The 20083-nt window shown below is 55.5% G+C and overlaps 2 protein-coding genes across 4 annotated transcripts; both read left to right on the top strand.

The window, feature by feature from the left end:
- Positions 1-237: 237 nt before the first annotated feature.
- PGLYRP2 (peptidoglycan recognition protein 2) lies at positions 238-6098 on the top strand. 2 transcript variants are annotated; one of them, XM_033134789.1, is made up of 6 exons: positions 238-314; positions 871-1082; positions 2193-3299; positions 4062-4272; positions 4829-5126; positions 5990-6098. In XM_033134789.1, the coding sequence occupies exons 2-6, from the start codon at positions 992-994 to the stop codon at positions 6077-6079; spliced, it is 1797 nt and encodes a 598-aa protein (XP_032990680.1). In that variant the 5' UTR covers positions 238-314; positions 871-991; the 3' UTR covers positions 6080-6098. The 2 variants fall into 2 exon arrangements, with proteins under 2 accessions (XP_032990680.1, XP_032990679.1); XM_033134788.1 differs by lacking the exon at positions 238-314 and having other exon boundaries at positions 628-1082.
- A 2153-nt stretch (positions 6099-8251) lies between these two features.
- RASAL3 (RAS protein activator like 3) lies at positions 8252-18709 on the top strand. 2 transcript variants are annotated; one of them, XM_033133420.1, is made up of 18 exons: positions 8252-8329; positions 8459-8802; positions 10572-10702; positions 10834-10912; positions 11023-11084; positions 11455-11525; positions 12147-12273; positions 12374-12472; positions 12921-13463; positions 13850-13994; positions 14244-14388; positions 15223-15459; positions 15548-15749; positions 15856-15974; positions 16864-17254; positions 17524-17681; positions 18241-18304; positions 18410-18709. In XM_033133420.1, exons 2-18 carry the CDS (start codon positions 8472-8474, stop codon positions 18551-18553), a joined length of 3048 nt encoding a protein of 1015 aa, XP_032989311.1. In that variant the 5' UTR covers positions 8252-8329; positions 8459-8471; the 3' UTR covers positions 18554-18709. The 2 variants fall into 2 exon arrangements, 1 of the variants encoding a protein (XP_032989311.1); XR_004425523.1 differs by lacking the exons at positions 18241-18304; positions 18410-18709 and having other exon boundaries at positions 16875-17254; positions 17524-17664.
- The last annotated feature ends 1374 nt before the right edge of the window (positions 18710-20083 follow it).

The following is a 20083-nucleotide window of genomic DNA, read 5'->3' as shown; positions in this document are numbered from 1 at the left end:
CGATGTTGGGTCCCCAGAAAGAGGAAATTGGATGTCTGAGCATGCCCCCTGGGAAATCCCAGGCCTGGCTCAGCCCGGGCATTTCCAGGCCCGCCCAGGGCCCGCCCTGCACTGAATGCACAGCCTGGTGGGTTACCTGGAAACTCATCAGGCTGGTTTCGAGGTGGGAGGCCCACAGTGAAGCAATTTATACGGAAGCCCCAGCCACATCGAGCCCATCCTACCTGACGCTCAAATAAAGGGGAGGCAGGCTCACTTCTGCAGGACTCAGCCACGGACCAGGGGAAGAGGGAGGACCCCTCACTGTCAACCAGGTGAGCCCAGATGCCAGCGCGTCGGACAAAGCCAGGGTCAGGAAGGCCCTGGCCCAATCCCTGCTCTCAGCTACACCTGGTACCATGGGATCAGGAGCTGGAACTGTATGAGAGGGGACATCTGCTGGTCTCCTGGGCTCAGAGTGGACCTTGCCCAAAATAATCCCCAGCCCCTGCACCAATTCTCTGCCTGAGCTTGAAGAGCTGGCAGCAAAGGCAGGAGGCAGTGCCAACTTCAAGTCTCTCCTTTTCTCCCCTCCCCCTGCACAGCCTGTCTTACCAGTTGGGCAGGCACCTCTGTGGTGGCCAGCAGCAGTTTTGAATGATCAGGAAGCAGGTTGGGCTCACTAGGTTGGCCTCAGTCTATCTCTCTTGAGAATGGGCAGTTTGTTGGAGTCTGAACTACCTGGCCTCCTGGTGCCTCCTGAGAGGGCCTGGCTTACTGACTCTTGACCTCAGCCTGGGAGGGACAGGATAGAATGGGGGAGTCCCTGAGACCCACATGACCTTGACCCAGGGAACTCTGTCCCACGCCACCGCTGCCTCCCGCCCACAGCTCTGCAAGGGGCAGCTGTGTCATTCACCGCTGGACTTTGACAGTGGCCAAAGATACCGTTCAGTTCTCCACGCCTGTCTTCTTCCAACTTTGCCGAGGTCTCCGCTGAGGTCAACCGGATATGACCCCCGGAAGCTGGAACCCCACAACGGTGGTCCAGGGTATCGTCTGGATCCTGCTTGGATTATTGCTGTGGCCGGAGCCGGGAACAGGTTGGTCAGAAGGCAGAGGCCTTGGGCAAGGATAATCAGTTCTGCAGAAGTATACTGCTGTCCCCTCTATGTCCAACCCCGTACAGGGTGACTGGAGACCCCCAAGAGACCCCGGGCTCAAGGAACCACCAGTCTGGTGACACAGATGCTCCCAGGTCCACAAGGTCCAGGTAGGGGGTAGGGGAAAGACCTGGGGCCAGAAGAACAAAAATCAGGAAAGCTTCCTGGAGGAGGAGACTTAGATATAGGACAGGAAGGAGAAGAGTTTTACTTGGGAAGAAGCAGGAAAGGGCATTTTAGGCAGAGAGAAGATCAGAGGAATTACAGTATGGACTCTCTGGAGAAGAGCCCGGATTTCTGGGTTCAGATCTGTCTCTGCCTCTGCCTCTTCCGAGTGGTGTGACTTTAGGCAGGTCATCCACCCTCTCTGTGCTCATAGGGTCATTGTGAAGATTAAATCTGTTAAGTTACATAAGTCACCTAGAATAGTGTCTAGCATATAGTAAATGTTTAATAAATGTTGGTTATTATTCAACAACCCATTCCAGCTCTGAGCCCAGCACTTCTGGGTTCCAGATTGAGCTGCTGACTTTTCCCCCACAACGCACAGGTCCAAACTCTCCTCCCCTGGGCATCCTCCATACACCTTTCCCTCTAAAATTCCCCAAACTGCAACCCATCACAAAAATATTGTCCATCTTTCCCTCAAAATACCTGGGGACTCTGCCCCCTTTTGTCCATCATATTGCCACCACCCTAGCTTTGGCCACCTTTATTGCTAACCTCCACACTGGCTCCCCTTCTCTACTCTAACCAGCTTTCTAAAAATGCATTCTCCACGTGGCCGCCCAAGGAGCATTCTTAGAGCACCAGCCTGGCTGTGTGTCTCTCCTGTTCATGAACCTACCACGGCTCCGCAGTGCTTAGATAGTCTAAGCTCCTTAACCTGTTGTCTGTGCCTCGGTTTCCTCATTTACACAAGGGCAGTGTTGGGGGTCACGGGTTGTCAGATGGAAAGTTAGGGGCATTGAGAAGATGTGGAAGAAGCAGAGGGAGGCTCAGGAACAGAGGGTGCTGGGCCACGAAGCTAATGCCATCCTCCTCCTGCAGCATCCATGCCCCTCCTCATGGACTCGGTCATCCAGGCCCTGGCTGAGCTTGAGCAGAAGGCGCCAGTCACCGAGGCCACCCACACTGCCACTGTGTGGCGGCTGTCAGCCCAGGACTCTGGCCCGCACGATCCCCTCTATCCCTTCGTGCTGGAAGGATGGAGTCTCAAGGCCACCGAGTTGGATCCCCCTGCACTGAGCCCAGAGCTTCGAGGCTTGATCAAGGAGGTGGCCCGACATGGTGTGCATGGTGGCCAGGAATATGGGGTGGTGCTGGCACCCGATGGCTCGACAGTCGCTGTGGAGCCTCTTCTGGCAGGGCTGGAAGCAGGGCTGCAGGGGCACAGGGTCATAAACTTGACCTTGGATAGCACAGCCACCCCTCTGGGTGCCGGAGCTACCTTTCCAGATGTTGGAGCTGTGGTTCCTGATATAAGAGCCACCTCCCCAGAACTCAGGGATACCTCTCCAGGTGTCACCTCTGCAGATGTCAGAGCAGAATCTCCAAATGTTAGAGCCACAGATCTTGATGTGGGAGCCACCTTTCCAGATGTCAGAGCACCCTCTCCAGATGACGAAGCTTCCTCGCCAGATGCTAAAGCCAAGTCCCCGACCACTGTGGACAGCCTCCTGGGGGTCACTTTGGCCAGAGACCTGGGCCTCACTTTTCTCCAGAGCCCCCAGACCCGGAGCCATCCAGGCCTAGGAGCTGAGGGCTGCTGGGACAAGCTCTCTGACCCCCGGAACTTCACGCTCCTGGACCCTGAGGCATCACCACTCACCACAGCCTTCCTCAATGGTGCTCTGGATGGGGCCCTCCTTGGAGACTACCTGAGCCGGGCCCCTGAGCCCAGGCCACCCCTCAGCCATCTGCTAAGCCAGTACTATGGAGCTGGGGTGGCCGGAGACCCAGGACTTCGCAGCAACTTCAGACGGCAGAATGGAGCTGCTCTAACTTCAGCCCCCATCCTGACCCAGCAGGTGTGGGGGACCCTGATCCTGCTACAGAGGCTGGAGCCAGCACACCCTCAGCTGCAGGGCATGAGCCTAGAACAGCTCGGGGAGGTGGCCATCCGTGCCACCAAGGAGTTCACTGAGGCTTTCCTGGGTGAGAATGGCTCCCACTCCCTGTGACTCTCTCTCTCACAGACAGGGACATTCTCAGCCCCATGTGGTCTGGGGAGATCCAGGACTGGGGGATTCCAGAGTGAGCAATAGGGCTCTGACTAAGAGACCAGGGCACCTGTACAGGTGAGGAAAGGCTAGATTCAGGTCTTGCAGGATATATAAGAGTTCATCTAACAAAAACGTGAGGAAGAAGGCATTGCAGGAGGTGGGCTCAGCACATGCAAAGGCACAGAGATTGAAATGGAAGTTCAGCCAGTTACTCCTGTGTATCTTTAGGTGAGTTGCTTCACTTCTCTGAACCTAACTTTCTTCAGTGAGGCCGAGTAATAGCTACCTCTTGTATTTGCTGGATGGTTTAAGAAAAATAAACATGTAGAACAAGTAGCACACAAGTGAAGTATAAAAAATACGGGCTAAGATCCCTCTGTTTTCATTGTAGCTGTCTCTCCGAGGGCTCAGAGCAGGGCCAGCTGCAGAAAGTGGGTCCTGGGTTGTAAGGAGCCTTGAAGTCTGAACTACAGTTCTTGGGGTTTATCCTGAAGGGAGTGGGAGTCGTGCGGTTATTCCAACAGGACTGGAATGCTGTTAGATTTAGTTAAGTTAGATCCCAGTGGAGGCCAGTATGGTGTGAAATTGAACTGTCCCCCAATGGGAGGGTGGCCCATATATGCGCTCTTATGGGGTGCAATTAGCAGGCAGAGAAACGGTGGCTGACTCCAGCCCTGGACGCCCTTACCCGCAGGGTGCCCCGCCATCCACCCCCGTTGCCGCTGGGGCGCCGCGCCATACCGGGGCAGCCCCACGCCGCTGAAGCTGCCGCTCAGGTTCTTGTACGTACATCACACCTACTTGCCTGCGCCGCCCTGTACCGCTTTCGCGCGCTGCGCCGCGAACATGCGCTCCATGCAGCGCTACCACCAGGACACACGTGGCTGGAACGACATTGGCTACAGGTAGGCGGGACCTGGCGGGGTGGGGACGAGTCCGGTTTTACCAAGAGGTAGACCCTGGGTAGGCGGAGCCTGACGCAGGGATCGGGATTGGCGAGACAGAGGAGTGTGAGGTGGGTGGGGCCAAGGTGGAGAGAGGCGTGGCCTAGGCAAGGGTGGGACCTTAACAGAGACCAATACTCAACACTGGGACTCTTGGATCTGCCGTGGGACTAGAAAAGGAGGCGGGACCTGAGAGGGGGGCGGGACCTGTGGTAGCGGCTAGGGCTGGGGCGGGGCAGTGATGGGGTTTGGCCTAAGACAGAAAAGGGCTGTGAACCGGGAAAGAACTGGATTTGAGACAATGGGGAGGGGGCTGGACATAAGGCCAATGCCGAGGGACAGATCCAGAGAAACAGGAGGGTTTCTGAAGTGGCATTTGGTGGGGGAGTGGGACGAGGCTGGGCCAGGCAGAGACAGCGCGATCTGGCAGGACTTGGGGTGGGTGTGACCATTGGCACAGATATGGGGCGGGGCGCCCCCTGATACCGCGCAGTACCTGCTCCCCTCTCCTCTGCAGTTTTGTGGTGGGCTCAGACGGCTACGTATACGAAGGCCGAGGCTGGGACCGGGTTGGCGCGCACACACTCGGCCACAACTCCCGCGGCTTTGGCGTGGCCTTCGTGGGCAACTACACCGCGGAGCTGCCGGCCGAGGTCGCGCTGCGCACAGTGCGCGACGTGCTCCCCAGGTGCGCGGTGCGTGCGGGATTCCTGAGGCCGGACTACGCGCTGCTGGGCCACCGCCAACTTGTGCGCACCGCCTGTCCTGGTGACGCGCTCTTCCACCTGCTGCGCACCTGGCCGCACTTCGATGCTGTGAGTCGGTGACGCCCTCACTACCTCGGCCTGCCACCATCTGACACAAGCTCAGCCTGCCTGCCTGTTCAACTTCAGCAGGCCCCTCTCTCCTTCCTGTAACCCCTATGTCCACAGAGCCAGGCCCCTGATCTCCCTTGCAGCCTTTCTGTTGAGGCAACTTAGGCCCAGCCTTAAGTTGTTCCGCTCTTAACGGAACGGGCATTTCCTGCCCGCCATCGCGTCCTTTGCCGGCAAAACCTCAGCCTAGTCCCTGATCTTAGCCTGCAGCACGTCTGCCCTCCTAACCAGAGGAAGGACCCTGACCCCTGCAGCAGACCCTCTGCCCTCACAACCTCAGCTTGGCCTGCATCACCTACACCCAAGTCACAAACCTGCTGCCCACACAACCGCATTCCAGCCTATCCAACCTTGGCCTCACCCCTGCCTCCTACCCAAAGGCCTTCTGTCCACACAACACGCACCTAGCCCGTTACCCTCTACAGAAAACCCCTTTGCCTGCATAATCTCTGTGAAGCTGCTAACCCTGTGTTGCAGTCTTCTGCCTAGACAATCTTAGCCCTGGGGATGCTTACTCAGCCCCAGCTCCCTGACTGATGATGACAATTCTTATGCTGGAGCAATCTAGGCCCAGCCAGCACAACGTCGGCCCCACCCCCTGACTTCCATCACTAAAATATCTCTATACTCACACACCTGCAGGACCTCGTGCTAGCTGCATACTGCCACTCTTATTTCATTAAGCTGGCCTGCAGTCAGTGGTGCACCCACCCCCTCTTTGTCCTCTTCCCCATGCAGTGGCCCACTGTGAGGAGGGAGACCCAGCCCCCCCCCCAAGCCTCACCCTTTCTCATCTTTTTTAGAATGTGAAGCCAAGAACTGCCAGGAGGGCCTCCAGGAGCTCCAAGAGAAAGCCAGCTCCAGTGACCCTGCCAGCCACAAACCTCCAATAAAGAGACTGTGGAAAGAAAACCTGTGTCTGTGCATCATCTGTGTTTGCACACGTCGTCTTAGTTTTGGTTTGCCCAGAAGAAGACCCTGAGACAGGAATTCCAGTGCAAGTAGTTTTGGAGGTGATCCCAGTACATAACAGTTGGGGAATAAGGATGAGTGGTAGGGAAGGGAAGGCAGCGCGGAAAGGGTGCTTTATCAAGCAAGTTGATACTGGGGGCACATGGTGCTCACTCCCACTGGGAACCTCTGGGGGACAGCATAGGACACACACCTCAAAGTCATCCCACCCAAGGGGCAAGGGAGCTGGGGTATTGATCCTCCAGCTCCCATAGTCATTGGCTGAGGGCTGCTCTTGGGGAGGTGTTAATTGTCTGGCACTCTCGGGCTGTTTGTGACATGGGCAGAGTGGACTCCATCTGTCAAAGAAAGACCTCCAACAAAAATGCAGGGCATTGGGAGTGGGGCCAATATGCACTGAAGTGGTAAATGCTCAGGGATACGGTAGAACAGGGGAAGATTCCACATGTGTGTGCAGTGAGTGGCCTGATACAGTATGAATAAGGTGGGCATATCTAAGGAGTGTGCACCTTTGTGAACATGACTGGCTCCAGGAGAACGATCTTTGGCCCTTCCTGAAGACTCTCCTGCTCAGAATGGATTACAGAATTTGTGAGGGCCAGTGTAAATGAAAATGCAGTGCCCCTGTTCAAAAAGCAAGAACTTCAAGACAGCAATAGCAGAGCATTAACTCAAATATAGTGTGGAGTGCTTCTGAGTGGGGGGTCCTGAGTGACTACTGCACATCAAGATGGTCCCATGCACCTCACCTGGTGGATCCTGGTCACCTTGCCTTTGTACAAACTGTTCCTTCGACCTAGCATGCGCTTCCCATGCTTCAGGTTGCAAATGTCACCTCCTCGGGGAGGCCCTCCTGGATTGTTGCAGCTCAAAAAGTGTCACTTCTGCTCACCTTCTATTGCAATCTGTCTATTTTCTTCCAAGTCCTCCTCACTCGCTAGAGATGCCCTGCATTTGTGTTCAGGATCTGTTTCCCTGCCTAAACTGTGAGCTCCAGGAGAGCAGAAATTTTGTTTATTTAGTTCCCTGTGACTTCTCCAGCACTTAGTACATAGTAGGCACTCAGAAAACATTTGTTGAATAAAAGAAGGCTCCCATTATGAATCTTCTGAAACTGATATTATCATTGTGTTGTACAAATATGGAAACCAAGGCTCAGAGAGAGGAAGTGACTTGCCTGAGGTCACACAGCAAGAGAGGGACCAGCTGGCACTGGAACCCACTCCTGGACCAGGATTCTACTGACTCCTATGCTGACTCACTTATTCCTCAGAATAGAATTTGCCCATCTCTTTTTTTTCAATAAAACATTTATTAGGGAATGGTACCAAAATGTATAGCTCAATGAATTTTCACAACCGAGCACATTCATGTAACCAACACCCAGCTCAAGACATAGACTTCTTAAATTTGTTACGTGAATTTCACCTCAATTTAAAAAAAAAGAAACAAAAACCATGACTGTGCTCCCCCATCCACTAACCCCCACCAAAGGAAATTGACATCCTGATTTGTTGCACATAGTTTTACCTGTTTGGAACTATATAAATGGAACCAGACCGTGTGTATAGTCTTCATTGTTGGGTTTTTGTTTGTTTGTTTGTTTGTTTTTGCTCAGCATTGTTTGTGATGCATCCCAGTTCAATCATTGAATAATTCATTCAATCTCGTTGTTACATGGTATTCCACTGTGGCAAGAGACCACAATTTATCCATTCTACAGTATATAGACACTTGGGTTGTTGCCAGTTTAGGGCTATTATGAATAGCGCCAGTGTGCACGGCTATTGGATGAGCTGCTGGGTCAGAGAAGTGTACAGTCAATGTTCATCGATCAGGCCAAACAGTTTTCCAACTTGGGCGAATTGGTCTACACTCAGACCAGCAGTGGATGAGAGTTCCAGAGGCTCCAGCACTTTGGCAACGTGTACCTATTTTGCAGATAAGGCAACTGAGGCTCAGAGAGGCGCATGTGCTGCCTCCTGGTCAGTGAGAGATTCTGGGTCCTGCTCTGTCACCTCCTCTCCTCCCTCATCCTGCCCCCACTGTGCCCTGCCGCCTGGCTGTGGGGTGGGGTGGGACAAACAGGGTCACGTGGAGTAGCGTTCAGCAGGAAGAAGCCAGGCAGGGTACTGACGGCTGCTGATTCTGGGGCTGGTGAGGAAATCAAGGTAAGGGAGAGAGTGCTTGTGGCCCCCAAGGGGGTTTCCTGGGGGCAAAGCTGAGAGTTGGGAGGGGGCCAAGCTGAGGGCAGCATGTGGGCAGACACTGGGCAAAACTGTCACCCTCTCGTCCCCTAGGACAATCCTCACCATGGACCCACCATCAACAAGCCAGGCCTCCCAAGCCCAGCCTGAAGCCCCATCCCCACTAGTCTCCTACCGCTGGCACACAGGGGGCAGTGGGGAGAAGAGGACTGGAGGGTCCCACTGGGGCCGCCTTGCGGGCTGGGGGAGGGCACTGAGCCACCAGGAACCCATGGTCAGCAGCCAGCCGACCCAGCCGGCCCGGCGCTCGCTGTTCCGCCGGGTCTTCTCTGCGCCCCCCAAGGAGTCACGCACAAGCCACCTCCGAATATCCAAGACTCTCTGGGGGAGGCATAAAAGCCCATCGCTGGAGCCAGAGTCGGAGCCAGAGGCTTCAGGTACATGGTTCCCCCATCCGGAGCTTGGGCTGGGCTGGGAGGCCGGATGCTGGGTTTTGTGTGCCTCCGGAGCATCAGCTCTATACAGACACAGGAAGTTGTGGGGAGTGCAAAAGCCCAACAGGAAGTGTCTGGGGCCCAGCTGCCCTCTTCCCTCTTTCCCCCCTTACCAGGGCCTGGGGGTGTAGAGTGTGGCCAGGGACCTGTGGGAAAGGGGGTCCAGCCTGGGGAAAGGACAGGGAATAGACTAACAATAATGCTGTCCAGATGTCAAATGGCTCCTGGCCCCAATGGATCTCTTCTCATATCCAATGGCCCAGGCTCATCCTCTCCTGCCTGGCTATCCATCTCAGCTGCCTACTGCTCTCCTGCCCTCCAGCTTCCATGTCTTAGTTTCTTCACTACCTTGAGTCTTAGCTTCCCTATCAGTTAAATGGCAATCATTATCCCTACCTTAAAGGGCATATGATTTCATTCATTCATTCAGTCAGTCAGTCAGTCATTTGCTCATTCATTCAAGCAGAGGTCTTTTGAGCATTTAGTATGTTCCAGGACCTGATCTAGACACTGAGGACACAGCAGTGGACAAAATAGATGTCACTACCTGGCCCATGAGGCTCACAGTATAGTGAACATGACAGACAGTTAACAAGTAAACAAGAAAAGGACAGATGGGGCTAAGTGTTGCAAAGAGGGATCTAGAAGAGTATCTTGAGGATTGGAACTCATGAATGAAGAGCTAGCCCAGGGCCCAGCGTATTTTAAGCGGTCCGTTAACGAGTGGGTATTATCGTTTCTTCCCCTAGTGGTAAAACAATAGGGCAGACAGCTAATCTGGGAGGGTTGGTTCAGCCAACAATTCTCACCATTCGTATTCCCATTTTGCAAAGTCATCTCTTCAACCCTGTCTAGGGTATCAGGTATTGCCCACTCCATAGGATCCAAGAGCACTCTCTAACAAGCAGACTGATCCTCTCCTGCTCAAATACCTCCCATGGCTCCCCACTACCCCAGGATAAAACCCCCTCTAACTGGCACCCAAGGTCCTGCACCAATTCTTCCTGTATCTTCCCCTTCAGCTTCTGAGCCCCCAAACCCTTTTGTGCTTCCCTTTATTTCCCTGGCCCTTGTCATCTCCCAGCCTTTGATCAAGCTGTTCCTGCCATCATTTCCTCCATCTCTGTCAAAATCCAACCTGCTGTTCAAGTACCAGCACAAACTTACTCTCACTGGGAAGTCTTCCCTGGCCCACTGCACTACCACCTCCCCTTACCTGACCTTTTTCTGTTCCTTTCTCAAACTTTGAATACATTCCACCTCGAACTAGTTATTTATGTAAGGAACCAAGGCTGCTGTCTTGTTGTTTAACCACTTGGGCCTACCCACTGTCTTGGTTAACATAAGAATGCTTGTGTCTGAAGCCCAGCTCAACCACTCACAAGCTGTGCGAACATGGGCAAGTGACACAACCTCTCTGGTTTCCACGTTCCTCTTTGGTAAACAGGGGTTATAATAGCCCTTTGAATGGATTTGGAGGATTAAATGAGAGAAGTAGTGTGGAACAGTAAACACAATACAGAGCACATAGTAGGTGGGCTGTGTCCACTACCCATGGTTGGTGGAGACAAGGCCCTGGCGTGGCTGCTTCGGGGGGAGGGAAGAAGAGGAAGCACTTTGGAGGGAACGCCCAGTGAGCCTTGGTTAATGGAAAGGGTGGTCTGAGAGACAGGAAGGACTCCCAGGTGCTCAGCACCTCCTCCTCTACCCAGAGCCTAAGCCAGAGCCGGAGACCCCTACACCACAGATCCCCGAAGCCCCCACACCTGATGTGCCCGTCTGGAACATTGGGGCTTTCACCCTACTTGATGGGAGGCTGGTGCTGCTCGGGAGTGAGGAGGAGGTGAGAGGGGGCCCCTGGGCAAGGGGAGGGAAGAAGGGGATGGGAGAGGGAATAATAGAAAGGTGTCTGCCTCTCCCTCGGTCTGCCTGCCTGCCTCCCCTTTCTGACTACCCACTCCTGTGGGGGAACAGGGTCCTCATCAGTCCCGGATGGGGAGCGCTAGCTCTGAGAGCAGCATCCATGCGACCATGGGGAACCTCAAGGATCCAGGTAAGTAAGCGTGAGAGGTGGGAAAGGATGGGACATTTGGGAGCCTGTCAAGGTGGGGCAGAATCCAAGATGATCCCATCCCCCAACCTTCCACCCCTGACCACCCACAGATCGGATCCCTGGAAAGACTGAGCCAGAGGCTGCTGGCCCCAACCAGGTCCACAATGTTCGGGTGAGGCATCCAGTTGGGGGTGGAGGGAACAGCAGAGATTTCCAGACCCTCAGAAGTGAAAGGGAACTCTTACTGGGTGATCCTGGGCAAGTCACTGAAACTCTCTGGGCCTCAGTGTCTCTATCTGTCAAATGGAGCCAATGAGAGAATCTCTGTCTCTGGGCTGTTTGTGAGAAATCAATAGAAAACACGGGAAAGCGTATGATTGGTGCTTCAGAAAGGGGAGCTATTGGTTGCTTTTATTATTCCTACTAATACAGCCTGAGCTTGTGGTACCCCAAGACCAGCAGATCTTCCAGGACACCCTGGGGGGAAAGGAGCTGAAGAGGGAGCATAGGGTTCTGCCCAGCTGATCTACCCCTCCCCACAGGGGTTGCTCAAACGGCTGAAAGAAAAGAAAAAAGCCAAGTCGGAGCTGGGAGCCAGTGCCTCTCGGGATGGGTAAGGGTCTCTGAGGGACCAGAGGGGCTGGGATTCAACGTTGCCCCTTCCCCCTCCCCCTGCCTACCATTCTGACCTTCACCAAATATCCCCTGTGGCCCCCTCTGTGTTCTGCCCCATGTTGGGCCATGTGGGGCCACTGAAAGACCATAGCATGGCGCCAGTCCTCCATGGAAGCGTGGGAGCAGAGTCTGATACAATAAGCCTAAAACCGAAGTTACGTCAACACCCTGCTCTGGGAATGTCAGGGAAGGTACCCTTGAGCTGAGATCTGAAGGATGGATGGAATTTGACTAGGTCCAGAAGTGTAGGGAAAGCATTCCAGGCAGAGGGAATAGCATGTGCAAAGGCTAAGAGGCTGGAAGACACAAAAACAAGGCCACTATGACTGGAGTTCAGACAGGTAGGGATTAAGTGAAGGGAAGTGAGGTCAAAAGGTGACAAAGGATATACTATGCAAGGTCATGCAGACCACCACGAGGAGTTTGGCTGAGCCTAAAAGCGATGGGTTCAAGTTCAGTTTAGGTTCAAGTCCATCCTGACTTCCCTCCACCCTTCAGGCTGTACGGGATGGTAGGGGGAGGAGGGAGGAACGAAGCTTTTTCCTCGCCTCCTCCCCAGACCCCCCAGTGCTCTGGGCTCTCGGGAATCGCTGGCCACACTCTCGGAGCTGGACCTGGGCTCCGAGCGAGATGTGAGGGTATGGCCACTGCACCCCAGCCTCCTGGAGGAGCCCCACTGCTTCCAGGTAAATGCAGGCAACTCTTCACTCTTCACATCACCTCGACCCTTTGGCTTTGGCTCTACACTTAGTCTCAACCACCCTTTGGGATCCCCCTTCCCAACAGGTAACTTGGGCAGGCGGGAGACGCTGCTTCTCCTGTCGCTCGGCCGCTGAGAGAGACCGCTGGATCGAGGACCTTCGTCGCCACTTCCAACCCAGCCAAGTCAGTACCGCGGAAAGTCAGGGACATAGAGGCCCCGCCCACAGCCCGGCCCACGTCCCTTCACCAATCCAACCCCCCACCCACTCCATGGCCCCGCCCCTTAGACCCTTCTGTGCTCACATCTGTACAACCACTTCTAGACCCCCCCTTCTAGTATCAGCCCCTTGCACACGACCCTGTCCCTTCTATTCAATCCGGGCCCTATCTGTAACCCAAAGCCCCGCCTACCAGGCAGTAGTGAAGTCCCCAGCCAGCGCACTACCCCTCTAAGCTCTGTAGCTCCGATCTATCCAAGAGATCCCAGAACAGCTAGAGGGCTTCCGCATGGCCACCTTGGAATCCCCGTTGCCCCACCGTCGTCCTCTAAGGGCCCAGCTCGGGCACTGCGTTTCACTTCTGGTGCTCACCATCGAGCACCTATGCCTCTCCCTACCATTCTGGTCCGCAGGACAACGTGGAGCGGGAAGAGACGTGGCTGAGCGTGTGGGTGCACGAGGCGAAGGGGCTGCCCCGGGCGGCCGTGGGGGCGCCAGGAGTGCGCGCGGAACTGTGGCTGGACGGCTCGCTGTTGGCGCGCACTGCGCCCCGAGCTGGCCCAGACCCGCTCTTCTGGGCGGAACGCTTCCACTTCGAGGCGCTGCCGCCCGCGCGTCGCGTGTCGTTGCGGCTGCGCCGAGCTGGCCCGGGGGGCGCAGCGCTCGGCCGCGCTACACTGGCGCTGGAGGAGCTGGGCGCCCCCCGCGCGCCCGCCGCCGGCCTGGAGCGCTGGTTTCCGCTGCTTGGGGCGCCAGCCCGCGCGGCGCTGCGGGCTCGAATCCGGGCGCGGCGCCTGCGCGTGCTGCCGTCCGAGCGCTACAAGGAGCTGGCCGAGTTCCTCACTTTCCACTACGCGCGCCTCTGCGGGGCGCTGGAGCCCGCTCTGTCCGCGCAGTCCAAGGAGGAGCTGGCGGCTGCCATGGTGCGCGTGCTGCGGTCCACCGGCCGGGCGCAGGTGCGGCTCTGCGACGGAGCGGACCCGGGTGACCAGAGGCTGACTGACAGCGCTCTTTGGCGTGGGGGTGGGGGGGGCAGAACCAAGTGGCATCTACGAAAGATGGGGCACCTGGCAGGGCGGGGCAACTGGAGGGGCATGGCCTGAGCTTCAGCTACGAGGAGCGGGACCTGAGCTGAGCTTCCGCGCTCAAAGGTTTAAGATTCTCCCGTGAGAGCTGGAGGTTCCCGCGTGTTAGGTTGTTAGGTGCCCTAGCAGTGAGGGCCGGGCCAGAGTTGTTGCTATGAAAGGAGGGGCCTGTGACCAGGTGGGAGGGACCCGCCAAGCGTAGGGCTTCCCCCTGGCTGAATCTGCGCTTCGTGCAACGTAACCTCCGCTATGCCCAGGCACTGGTGACAGACCTGGGCACCGCGGAACTGGCACGCAGTGGAGGCCGTGAAGCGCTGCTGTTCCGGGAAAACACATTGGCCACCAAAGCCATCGATGAGTACATGAAGCTGGTGGCACAGGACTACCTCCAAGAGACGCTCGGTGAGGAACGGGGCCTGTCAGAGCCTGCTGGGCGGGCTAGGGGACCCCAGGGGAGATCTGAGAGTCCCTGGGTAACATGGATTCTGGTACTGGGTGGTGCCTTCGGGGTGCTGGGATGCTGGAGGGAAATGGGGGCCTCCCCAAGATGTTAGGTGCCTCCGGAGTAAGTTGGAGATAGAGTTGGAGGCTGGGTGTGGAGGGTCCTAGTGGTCATGGTCCTGGCCCCTGTCTGGCTGTGCTGGACTGCAGGGCAGGTCGTGCGGCGTCTCTGTGCCTCCACTGAGGACTATGAAGTGGACCCCAGCAAGTGCCCGGCCTCAGAGCTGCCCCTGCACCAAGCCAGACTGCAAAACAGCTGCGAGGAGGTCTTCCAGAACATCATCAACTCCTATGAGTAAGAATCAGGACTCCAGCAAATGAGCCTGCCCCTGCCTCTCAGCCACTGTGCTAGTTGCCAGATAAAATACAGGGTGCCCAGTTAAATGTAATGCAATATTTGGAATATACATATACTAAGAAATTATTCAATTTTTTTATCTGAAATTCAAGTTTAACTGCTAGCTGAAGTTTTCGTTGCTAAAATTAGCAACCCAGCCCCAATGTCATGCCACCTAACCCCAAGTAACCTGGGATCCAATTCCTTGTCCTCTAACCACAGGTGACCCCATACCCTAATCCCATGCTACTTGACCCCAGTTAACATAGGACCTCAATCCTATGACCTCCGATTCCAGGTGATGCCATGCCCTCAATCCTATGACCCCTGGCCTTAAGTGACCCTGTACCTCAAATCCCGTGCAACTGATCACAGGAAACCTGGGATTCCAATTCAATAACCTCTGACCTTAGGTTAACATATATGCCTAATCCCATGTCACCTGGGAAGACAATACCATGATTTTGGAACCTAGGTGAACCCATAACCCCAAGCCCATTCTATTTCATATCATGTACTCTGTGTGGCACCACAATCTCATGTCCAGTTATTGCTAGATCCCAAGCTCATGGCCTCTGTCCCTAAGTGAACCTGTACCCCCAACTCCAAGATTACTGACTCCAGAGATCACCACAATAATAGCACCATAAACCCTGACCCCAAGCATCGTTACCCCTGATGTCTGCAATCTTGAAACCCAGAATGCAGGTGACTCCTGATCCCTGAACTGAGGATTTTGATCATCCATACCCATCCCCTCCCTCTCTCTGACCATTGGCTCTTCTTCCCCAGCTGGTTTCCTGCGGAGCTAGGCACTGTGTTCTCAGGCTGGCGGGAAGCATGCAAGGCACGTGGCTCTGATGCGCTGGGCCCCCGCCTGGTGTGTGCCTCTCTCTTTCTGCGGCTCCTGTGTCCTGCCATCCTGGCACCCAGCCTCTTTGGCCTGGCACCAGAGCACCCAGCCCCTGGCCCAGCCCGCGCCCTCACACTGATCGCCAAGGTCATCCAGAACCTCGCTAACTGTGCACCGTAGGTGCTGGGAGGCTGGAGGGCCCTGGTGGGGTCCATGGGGGTGGCAGATGCCTGACCTGACCCACCCATTCGGATTCTGACTCAGGTTTGGTGAGAAGGAGGCCTACATGGACTTCATGAATTGCTTCCTGGAGGATCATGGACCTGCCATGCAACACTTCCTGGACCAAGTGGCCACGGTGGATGTGGATGCAGCACCCAGTAGTTACCAGGGCAGCAGTGACCTGGCCCTCCAGCTGGCGGTACTGCATGCCCAACTCTGTACCATCTTTGCTGAACTTGACCAGGTGTGACCTGAGCCCAGAGCCCAGGACATGGGGTAGGGAGGCAGGAAGGCAGGGACCCTCTGGCCCCTGAGAGCTTGCTCAACATCCTCCACGCATGCCTCACCAGGTAACCCGTGACAGCCTGGAACCGCTGCCCACCATTCTGCAGGCCATAGAGGAGGGCCGGCCTGTACCTGTATCTGTGCCAATGCGTCTCCCACCACCCCCAGCCCAGGTCCACTCCAGGTAACTTGCCTGCCTCCAGTCTGGTCCAGTTCTGATGAGTGGGAGCAGGGGCAAAGGCAAGCACAGGGTCAGAAGGGGGTCAGAGGTGAAGGCAGGATCATGTCAGAGGTTAGGGATAGGGTCACATTGGGGTCAGGGTCAGAAAGTGTATTGGATGGAGGTCCCAGGCTGGAGACAGCTTCATCCAAGGGGTCAGGGAGAGGCTCACAGTATCGTCAGAGGACAGGCACAGGATCAGACTGAACTCTAGGTGAGAACTGGTCATTGCAGAGGTTAGGGACAGGTCACATCTGGGGCCAGAGAGAAAATGACATTATGGTCAGCAATGAAGGTCAGGTTTCAGTGAGAGGTTGTGGATGGGGTCAAATCAGGGGTCAGATTGGGATCAGATGTTAAGATACATCACCAAGGGTCAGAGACAGGTTCATATTGTAAGCAGGGGTCAGGGTCAGATGGGGTCAAGGATATGAGCGGAGTCATCTTTGGAGTCAGAGGTCAGGGACCATAGTCTTTCAGGGGGCAGAGACAGGGTCAGTTTAAAGTGAGAAGTTACAGGGCGTCAGATTAGGAAGAAAGAGGGTATACCCTTGTGAGCAGAGGTCAAGCCCAAGATTGGAATCCGAGTTACAGAGGGTCAGGTCAAGGGTCACACTGTCAGAGTTCAGGGACAAGGCTACAGAGGAGTCAAAGGTTAGAATGGGGCCATGTCAAGAGTCATAGGACAGTATTGTTAGAAGTCCAGGACAGGGTCAGAGGTCCAAATGTGATGTCATCAGAGACAGGGTCACATAGAAGTAAAAAGATTATGTGGGATCATTGCGGTCAGAGGTAGGGATGGGGTCAGCTCAGGGGCCAGTCAAGTGTCTGAGCTCCTCCATCCCACCCCCAGCTTTTCCGCAGGGGAAAAGCCCGGCTTTCTGCCTCCTCGAGACCTCCCCAAGCACACCCCTCTCATCTCCAAGAGCCAGTCCCTGCGCAGCGTTCACGGTGCAGGCAGTTGGATCCGGCAGAGGCCAGAGGAGGAGAGGCCCCTACGGCTGCCCCGGCTGGTGCAGCGCACGCAGAGCGTACCAGCTGGCCGTCCTGCTCGCCGCCGCCCATCTGTAGGACCTCGACCGCGACCCAAAAGCTCCCTACGGACCGGCCCCGCACAGCACAGCCGACCCTGGACCAGGGCCTCAGCCTCGCTGCCTCGGAAGCCATCAGTACCCTGGCAACGCCAGCTTGACCAGCCGCAGGACACAGACCAGGCGCTGGGTACACACCGACCGGTCGGGAAGGTGAGGTCCAGCCCAGGTCCTCACACAAGGGAGAGATGACACTGGAGGCCAGGCAGGTCTGGATTCAAATGTGAGCTCCCAGCGCTGTGTGACCCCTGGCCTACCTCAACCCTCTCTGAGCCTCAGTTTCCTCCTCTGTACAAGAGAGCGCTATTCCACAAGAGACAAAGCAGTGGGGAGGCAGAGAGCAAGGGACAGGGAGGTCAGGGTCTTGGTGAGAAGGGGCTGGACGGCGGGGGGTCAGGTTACAGTTGCTCCCTCCCCTACAGCTGGCAGCACTGCAATGCGAGGTGGCCGCTTTGCGCAAGGAACAGAAGGTGCTGTCTGGCCTCGTGGAGTCGCTGAGCACCCACATCCGGGCCTTGATGGAGCAGCAGCAGCAGCTTCGCGGCCAGCTGGAGGAATTGGACTCCAGGCTCGGTGGAGGGTGAGCCTGCTCTCTCCATTAGCTCCGCCCCCAGGTGGACCCGTTATACGTAATCGGATAGCCCGGGACCCACTTTCCTTCAGGCCCTGCCTCTCAATCAACCAGTCCCACTCAAATCCCGCCTGGTATGGCCACGCCTCCTAGGCCAGCCCCGCCCCAACCCACCTGTCTAGGACGCGCCTTTTAGTCAGCTTCGCCAGCCCCTAGGTGAACCCGCCGCAGGTCCCGGGCAGGTCCTCTCGTTAGGCGTCATCCCTCAATCAGCCCCTTCCAAACAGGGTAGGCTAGGCCCTCTCAGTCTGGGCACACCCCCATCCTGGTCAAGACCCTACCGAGGATGGGCCAAGCCCCGCCTCCAAGGGTTGGTTGGTCCTCTCATCCCAGGCATTCCAGGCTCTGGTTCAGCCCCTTCTTCAAGTTTACCTAGGCCCCTCCCTCCTTCTGGACAGACCCTGCCTTCACCCCAAGCCCGGTAGCCTGAATCCCTGGCTCTCCAATCAGGGGTTGGAGGGGAGTTCCCCAGTCTCTGAGCCTCCCTCTTCGCCCCTGATCTCCACAGGACCTCGCAACTCGATCCAGAGCGCGACCCTCCAAGCAGTGAGGCCCACAGGCTGAAAAGTCTGGTGAGACCCCCTGCCCAAGCCCTGGGGCAGATCTGGGCAGTGAGGGAATGAGAGTTGGGATGCAACCCTTCCCTGGGTCCCAGCCCACTGCCGCTGTTTTCCCAGGAGCGCCGCCTGGCTGAGATGGAGAGTTCTCAAGCCCAGCTAAAGGATGCCATACAGAGCCTGCCGCTCCTTCCAACGATGCCGGTGTCCCGGAGCCAGCCCCTGCCCCTCAAAGCACCCTCTGTCAACGGAGACACCACCTGAGCTGCCTACTCCGCCCCCACGTGGTCTGGGAGTAAAGAAATAGTCATATTAGGGGCCCATCCGATCCCTGCCTCAGCCCTATATGGCCTTCAGTGGGGAGTGGAGCTGTAGGTGCCAAGCAGTCTGGCACTGTGAGGTTACCCAGTAAAATCTTGATTTCAGTAAAATCAGTGGTTTCTTTGCCCCTAAGTGTTGCCAATCAGAAAGCACCCCCTATTCAACTCTCCCAAATTCTCCCCTAATTGGAGGCTAATGTAGTGGGCGATGTAAAGAGATTCTCACCAGCTGTGTAACCTCAGGCCTTCACTCTCTCAGAACCTCAATGTCCATTTCTGTAAATTGGATCTAAAGTTCTTTACACAGTAGAAGACCCATAGTTCAAAGTATTCAAAAAAAGGTATTCATTCATGATTGTCAGGACCAGCACCTGCTTCTCAATGAATCCCAGATTTCACCTCCACCAACCCTCAGGCCCCAGATGACAGCATCTTCCAGAGTCCCTAAATCCCACGCCAGCTCTGGGAGGGCATGGGTCTGGGAAGCGGATGAGGGAAGGGGCAGGTAGGTATAGAGACAGTTGAGCTCTGTGGGTGTTGGTTGGCTGAATGAGTGGATATTTGAGTCATAGGTGGGTGGATGGGTGAGGGGTAGGGTAAATGAGACAATGGGTGGATGAATAGGTTAACATTGCCAGATGTTTGCACTAGCAGGTGAATAGTTAAGTAGTAGGTGGTTAGCTGGGATGGTATGTCTGCCCAGAAAAGGCCTGGATCGTAGTAGGCATTAAGTATTCGAATTGAGTATGTGGTTATATATATATATTGTATATACATTTATTGAGGTGACGTGAGATTCTTGAGCTGAGCAGTGAGGAAACAGTAATGAACCAGACAGACAGGACTCCTGTCCTTGTGGAACTCACACTCTAGTAGAGGAGACAATCAAGTAAACGTGCAATTGATGGATGGATATGTGGGTAGCTGGGTGGAAGGTTCTGTAGGGGAGGGTGGGTATTTGCTTGGTTGCATGGATAAGTAGGTATTTACTTGGTTGGTGGATGGATGGACAGGTAGATGGGACACAGATAGTTGAGTGGATGTTCAGATGGGTGGATAGGTGTGGGGATTTGGGAGCGTGGCTAGCTGGCTGATGGGATTAGATGTTGGTTGAGTGGTGGACGGATGAGTAGGTAAATGGGAGGTGAATGGGTAGTTTGGGTATTTGGATGGATGGATGGATGGATGGATGGATGGATGGATGGATGGATGGATAGGTGGTTAGTTGATTAGATGGGTGTGTGGATGAATGGGTAGGGAGAAGAATGGGGGGTTAGACATATGGATGGTTGGTAGCTGGGAGAAGGCAGCAGGCCTATTATGTGTGAATGATGGGGTAGTCCTGGAGGCTATGATCCTGGATTGGATGGAGAAGGGGGGCTTAGCATTGGGGACCTAGGGCAGGCTCTAGGGGCACGAAGGTGCTGAAGTCCAGTGTGGATAATGAGGAAGGAAGGAGTGAGCTTGTGGTTGG

Source organism: Rhinolophus ferrumequinum, chromosome 18 (assembly GCF_004115265.2).
Source record: "Rhinolophus ferrumequinum isolate MPI-CBG mRhiFer1 chromosome 18, mRhiFer1_v1.p, whole genome shotgun sequence".
In the NCBI taxonomy this organism is placed as follows: domain Eukaryota; kingdom Metazoa; phylum Chordata; class Mammalia; order Chiroptera; family Rhinolophidae; genus Rhinolophus; species Rhinolophus ferrumequinum.
The sequence above is the reverse complement of the archived record's forward strand: the minus strand, read 5'-3'. Positions and strand labels throughout refer to the sequence as shown.

Bases quoted from the DNA above. Each gene is read 5' to 3' on its own strand.
- RASAL3 (XM_033133420.1), top strand. From the start codon at position 8,472: ATGGACCCACCATCAACAAGCCAGGCCTCCCAAGCCCAGCCTGAAGCC. The intron at 12,274-12,373 runs GTAAATGCAGGC...CCTTCCCAACAG, and splicing joins AGGAGCCCCACTGCTTCCAG to GTAACTTGGGCAGGCGGGAG. The intron at 12,473-12,920 runs GTCAGTACCGCG...TCTGGTCCGCAG, and splicing joins GCCACTTCCAACCCAGCCAA to GACAACGTGGAGCGGGAAGA.
- PGLYRP2 (XM_033134789.1), top strand. From the start codon at position 992: ATGACCCCCGGAAGCTGGAACCCCACAACGGTGGTCCAGGGTATCGTC. The intron at 3,300-4,061 runs GTGAGAATGGCT...CCTTACCCGCAG, and splicing joins GTTCACTGAGGCTTTCCTGG to GGTGCCCCGCCATCCACCCC. The intron at 4,273-4,828 runs GTAGGCGGGACC...TCTCCTCTGCAG, and splicing joins TGGAACGACATTGGCTACAG to TTTTGTGGTGGGCTCAGACG.